This window comes from Tasmannia lanceolata, unplaced genomic scaffold, assembly GCF_043159265.1.
Source record: "Tasmannia lanceolata isolate RefF3 unplaced genomic scaffold, GAP_Taslan_0.1 ptg000020l, whole genome shotgun sequence".
In the NCBI taxonomy this organism is placed as follows: Eukaryota; Viridiplantae; Streptophyta; class Magnoliopsida; order Canellales; family Winteraceae; genus Tasmannia; species Tasmannia lanceolata.
In genome coordinates this window covers 6,165,348-6,171,334 of record NW_027518697.1, presented here as the reverse complement: position 1 = coordinate 6,171,334, position 5,987 = coordinate 6,165,348, and the positions used below count along the sequence as shown (strand labels likewise).

Genomic DNA, 5,987 nt, shown 5'->3' with positions numbered 1-5,987 from the left:
TAGTAACTAGAAATGTGATTAGTAGCAAATACACACACTCTCTCTCTCTCTCTTCACTATGCTTATCACATAACATCTACTAGTTAAATGTAAAAGTGTAGTAAATAGTTTGGTGATCATATGAATTATCACATGATATTGCTGATATTCCTTTGCCAATGAAAGAAAAATCTTTTGTCTGTGATGCTGCTCAAATTTGTGCATGCATGAGTGTGAACCTAATATGCCTAGTGCTTCCTATTTGATCTTGACGGGATGAAGGTGGCTATGACCTGTTGACTTACGCTCACAGACAAAAGATTAAGGATAACCTGGAGTCGGAACTCCGGGGAAGCCTTTGACACTCAAGTCATATCGAGGCACAGAGAAAGGAGAGATGAACGGGAAATGGGCGATTGATCGTCGTATGTTGGGGGTGGATGCACGCAGGCTGGGGTCAATTTAGGGAGCAACTATATGACTGCCATCATGACGACAAACTCTATATGGGTCCACTACAGTGTTCTTGATGCATCGTTCATGCAGCATGCTTTAGGTGATCATGTCCTCTTTGAATTTTGCCAATTGTGCTAGTGGCACATGTAAAAGATGAATAAATTTACGTCCTTCATTAACAGTGCATATTGGAACAGTAGAAATCAAATATCTCCCTTAGGTTACGAAATAAATTCAAGGGTAAACAATTGCAGGGTAAGTAGATTCCTTTCAAACTGTTTACCTTGTAATGGGTTAACGGAAAACAAACAAAACGTTGGAAATGCTGGAAAGAGGGTGGAAATATCATCCAATTTAATTTCTCTCCATATGAAATGCTACTCAGAAATTGCATGAGGCCACGTTACCCAACTAAAGAGATAAGCTTATAAAATATAGAGACAAAGTTACTCACCTCCATCTCTCCCTTTAGTTAAAAAACTCCCTCCTCCCATCCATAAACAACTCAAAAAACACTCTTTAAATTCTATTTCTCTGCACCCACATCATGGCCTAGCTGTTCTTGGATCCGGAGATTGTGGGTCTTGAACCTAAATATTTTTAATTTCTCCTTAGAAAAAGGAACATGGGTTCATCTAATCTCTTCCACTTCCCTTGTCTCAAATCCTCTTTTTTCATACTCTAGTTGAACTTGAACTTGAGTAGTAATGCCTTTCAATCCATGGACTTTCTTCTCCTTCTTTCTCTTATCTCTCTCTCTATCAAATTCCCCTTCCTTCACTTTCGCGCTCAACGAACAAGGCAAAGCTCTGTTCTCATGGAAGCAGAGCTTGAATGGATTGGTACAAGCTTTAAGCAATTGGAACCCAAATGATGAGACCCCATGTGGTTGGTTTGGGGTATTCTGCAATGGAAAGAATGAAGTTGTAGAACTAAATTTGAGGTATGTGAATTTATTGGGTCATGTTCCTTCAAATTTAAGCTCATTGAACAAATTGAACAAGCTTGTTTTATCTGGTACAAATCTCACTGGTTCAATTCCAGCCCAATTGAGCCAGTTTCAAGAACTAGTTTACTTAGATTTGAGTGGGAACAATCTCACAGGCGAAATCCCAATTGAGATCAGCAGATTAAGCAAGCTTGAGATTCTTTACCTCAATTCGAATCAGCTCGAGGGGGTGATTCCGGTCGGAATCGGAAATCTCACTAGTCTCAAATGGTTGATTTTGTATGACAATCAACTTAGTGGTGGAATTCCATCTACAATTGGGAATTTGAAGAACTTGGAAGTGATTAGAGCTGGTGGGAACAAAAATCTTGAAGGCCCTTTGCCAATGGAGATTGGGAATTGTACTAATTTGATCATGTTAGGACTAGCTGAGACCAGCATTTCAGGGTTTCTTCCACCTTCTTTAGGCCAGCTCAAGAAATTACAAACACTCGCGATTTACACTGCTTTACTCTCCGGCCAGATCCCGCCGGAACTCGGCCAATGTAGTGAGTTACAAAGTATATATCTTTACGAAAACTCGTTATCCGGTTCGATTCCGATTCAATTAGGGAATCTGAAGAAACTTCAGAATTTACTACTTTGGCAAAATAATGTGGTTGGTATAATCCCTCCTGAAATCGGAAATTGCAATGGATTGATTGTTATAGATTTTTCTATGAATTCGCTAACAGGAAGCATTCCTGATGAGCTTGGAAATCTTATATTCTTGCAAGAGCTTCAATTGAGTGTTAATCAATTATCCGGCCGAATTCCGGCCGAGCTTTCAAATTGCACGAGCTTAACTCATCTCGAACTAGACAATAACCAGATCTCCGGCGAGATTCCGGTGGAACTCGGAAGGCTTCGGAATCTCACATTGCTTTATCTGTGGCAAAACAAGCTGGAGGGGAATATTCCTTCAGAGATCGCACAATGCGTGAATCTGGAGGCCGTTGATTTGTCTCAGAACGGTCTGATCGGTCCGATTCCCAAAGGAATCTTTGAGCTTAAGAATCTCAACAAATTGCTGCTCCTCTCTAATAATCTCTCTGGCGAGATCCCGCCGGAGATCGGGAATTGCTCGTCTTTGATCAGATTCCGAGCCAGCAACAACAAAATCGCCGGAGAGATCCCGCCGGAGATCGGAAATCTAAAAAATTTGAACTTCTTAGATCTCGGATCCAACCGATTGACAGGAATCATCCCGCCGGAGTTCTCCAGATCCCGGAATCTGACATTCCTTGACTTGCATTCAAACGCGATCGCCGGAAATTTTCCACAGAATTTCGGCAATCTCGTTTATCTTCAATTCGTTGACGTGTCGGATAATCAGATCGGAGGAAATTTGACCGAAATCGGATCGTTGACTTCGTTGACCAAGCTTGTTCTCGGAAAAAATAGGTTTTCCGGCAAAATTCCGCCGGAGATTGGCTCGTGCGGTATGCTCCAGCTTTTAGATCTGAGTCAGAACGAATTTTCCGGCCAGATCCCGGCGAGTCTAGGAAAGATCACGGCGCTCGAGATCGCATTAAATCTCAGCTGGAACAATCTCTCCGGTGCGATCCCGGCGGAATTTTCCGCCTTGGAAAAACTCGGAGTCCTCGATCTCTCCCACAACCACCTCTCCGGCAATCTCCAAATTCTCGCCGGCCTTCAAAATCTCGTCTCGCTCAATATCTCGTCAAACAATTTCTCGGGCCACGTTCCTTACACTGCTTTCTTTTCGAAGCTTCCCCTCAGCGACCTATCAGAAAATCCCTCACTCTGCCTCTCCGGCGCCGGGAAATGCGCCGCCGGCAACACGAAATCTGCCGGCAGCCGGCGTACCGCGAAAGCGGCGCACGTTACCATGGTCGTGCTAGTGTGTGCCGCGAGCGCAATGCTCGCTGCCGCGCTGTACATCTTTTTCCGCGGCCGGCGTCGTGGTGGTGGTCTCGGTGGGGCTCGCGAAGGTAGTGGGGACGAAAGCGATGACGTGGATCTGGGCCCACCGTGGGAGGTGACATTATACCAGAAGCTAGATTTCAGCATTGCTGACGTGGCAAGTAGCCTGACAGCTGGCAACGTGATCGGAAAGGGGTGGTCCGGGGTGGTCTACAAGGCGAATATCCCGACGGGGAATCCGATCGCCGTGAAAAGATTCCGGTCGTCGGAAGGTTTATCGGCGGGAGGTTTTTCGTCGGAGATATCCACGTTGGCAAGAATCCGGCACCGGAATATTGTTCGTCTGATTGGGTGGGCCTCAAATAGAAAAACGAGACTTCTTTTTTATGATTATGTTCCGAATGGGACTTTAGGGGCGTTGCTTCATGAGGGGGGGTGCGTAGGGGTGATGGAATGGGAGACAAGGCTCAAGATAGCATTGGACGTGGCGGAGGGGTTGTCTTATTTGCACCATGATTGTGTACCGGCTATCTTGCACCGGGATGTGAAGGCTAACAATATCCTGATTGGGGAGGGGTATGAGGCTTGTTTGGCTGACTTTGGGCTGGCCAGGCTCTTGGAAAACGAAGAGGGATCCGGGAATGGATCGTGGTCGTCCAATCCGAGGTTCGCTGGATCGTACGGCTATATTGCGCCTGGTGCGTATACTTCTCTACTCTACTACTTTGATTATGCTTGTTCGTAGTATGGTTTTAAATTTTGACCGAAATCCTAAATTTTGGAAGATTTCGGTCAAGACCAAACCGAAACGTTCCGAAACCAAAATTGGCGAAACGTACTAAGTTTCGGCCAGAAAAATCGACATTTTGTGCGTCATTACCAAATTTCAGGGTTTCGGCTAGGTCCGAAATTTATGCCGAAACTGAAATTTCAAAACATGGTTCGTACTTCGGTGCCCCCTGTCTAGCTTAGGGGCAAAATGGTCATTTTCCTTCTTAGTTCTCTAGCATAAGGGGGAAAGGGGGACTGTTTGTTTGTGTGAGGAGGAAGTTTTTCTTCCACAAATATTTGCCGATAATTTTTTGTTATGTTTGGATGAGTTTTTCATCGTTTGGGTAACTCATTTTTCATTGAAATTATTTCCCAGATTTTCTCTATTCCATTAAAAAAGCCAACCCTTGTACACCTATCATTTTTTTCTTCCATCAAGTATTTTCCCAATATTTTATTGCTAGGGATATTTGCACTACCATGTTTTAATAATTGCATAAACTCAGCTTGTCTTTTTTCTTTCTTTTTTTTAATTTGGCTTCTGAGAGCTTTTTGAGAACTGTAATAACCTTTTACCTGTTTAAATAAGAAAAGACAAGATGAGTTAGTGCAATTATCAAAACATGGTAGTGTGCATATCAGCAGTCTATCCTTTTTTCCTTTTGCCTATATTTAAACAGCCCCTTAGGCTTTAGGCCTATGTGGATGGGAAATTTTAGTTGTTTCAGGCAGTTAAGAGTGAAATGATATGCCATTTCAAAAAAGAAAAAGAAACAAAGAGTGAAATTATATGGTTGTGACTTACTTATAAATTGAAGTTTTCTCAATTTATCCATGTGTGATCAAGCAATGGAAAAGTGAGAAATTTTTCTTAAAATTCCTGCCATCCAAACACGGCCTTAATTTATTTTCTTTCATTTTTAAATTTAGTTATTGATATTTGCAGAGTACGCTTGCATGCTAAAAATCACTGAGAAGAGTGATGTCTACAGCTACGGAGTAGTTCTACTCGAAATTATAACCGGAAAGAGACCGGCGGATCCATCATTCCCAGAAGGTCAACATGTGGTCCAATGGGTCCGAGACCATCTTCGAAGCAAACGTGACCCGGTCGAGATACTCGATCCCAAGCTCCAAGGTCGCCCTGATTCCCAAATACAAGAGATGCTCCAAGCTCTAGGGATCTCCCTCCTCTGCGCGAGCAATCGTGCAGAGGATAGGCCCGCGATGAAGGATGTCGCAGCATTGCTAAGGGAGATTCGACACGACTCCCCGGCCGACCCCCAAAAACTCGCCGGAGTTGAATCTTGGAAGCACCCGGAAGTCCCCTCATACTCATCAAAGGTTCTGCTCCAGGGTTCTTCCCATTGCTCATTAGCCTACTCTTCTTCTTCAGAAAGTGCTTATGTGGGAAATATTTGCTAGAAAAATGAAAGGGAGAGGGCTTTTAGCTATTTAAAATTTGGAGGGAACAAAAGGGTTTGTCAATATTGACTAATGAGGGGTTTTTGGCAACTGTAAAGATAACAAGGTCTTGTTGGCTTCATTAGAGCATGATGAGAATGTGTGTATAGAAAAAGAAGAAGAAGCACAATGTCTAACTTAGGTGGGATGTTAGAGGTATTTTGGTTATTATTGCCAGAGTAAAGGGTATTTTGGTCAACCAATTACATTGAGAGATGTATGGAAATTGAAAAAAATTTCCAATAAAAACGAATTTACCCCAAAATCGATTAACCTGTTTTCAATGAAAATTGCAAACCTAATGGACCTTAGAATTATTTTTTTCCTTTGGAAAATTACTTTATATGGAAAAAATTCTATAATTTGAGATGGATCCTTTAATTAATTCTATAATATTTTTCCTAGATACTTTTATTATCTAATCAGCCGTTAAAGCTTATTA

At 42.6% G+C, this 5,987-nt stretch overlaps 1 protein-coding gene across 1 annotated transcript; it reads left to right on the top strand.

The window, feature by feature from the left end:
- The first annotated feature begins 849 nt into the window (after positions 1 to 849).
- LOC143854265 (uncharacterized) lies at positions 850 to 5,716 on the top strand. Its single transcript, XM_077364142.1, has 2 exons — positions 850 to 4,008; positions 5,028 to 5,716. Exons 1-2 carry the CDS (start codon positions 1,143 to 1,145, stop codon positions 5,504 to 5,506), a joined length of 3,345 nt encoding a protein of 1,114 aa, XP_077220257.1. The 5' UTR covers positions 850 to 1,142; the 3' UTR covers positions 5,507 to 5,716.
- The last annotated feature ends 271 nt before the right edge of the window (positions 5,717 to 5,987 follow it).

What these genes read in the sequence shown, in the direction of transcription:
- LOC143854265 (XM_077364142.1), top strand. Translation starts at nt 1,143, where the DNA reads ATGCCTTTCAATCCATGGACTTTCTTCTCCTTCTTTCTCTTATCTCTC. An exon ending in GTACGGCTATATTGCGCCTG is followed by an intron (nt 4,009 to 5,027) that starts GTGCGTATACTT and finishes TGATATTTGCAG; the next exon opens with AGTACGCTTGCATGCTAAAA.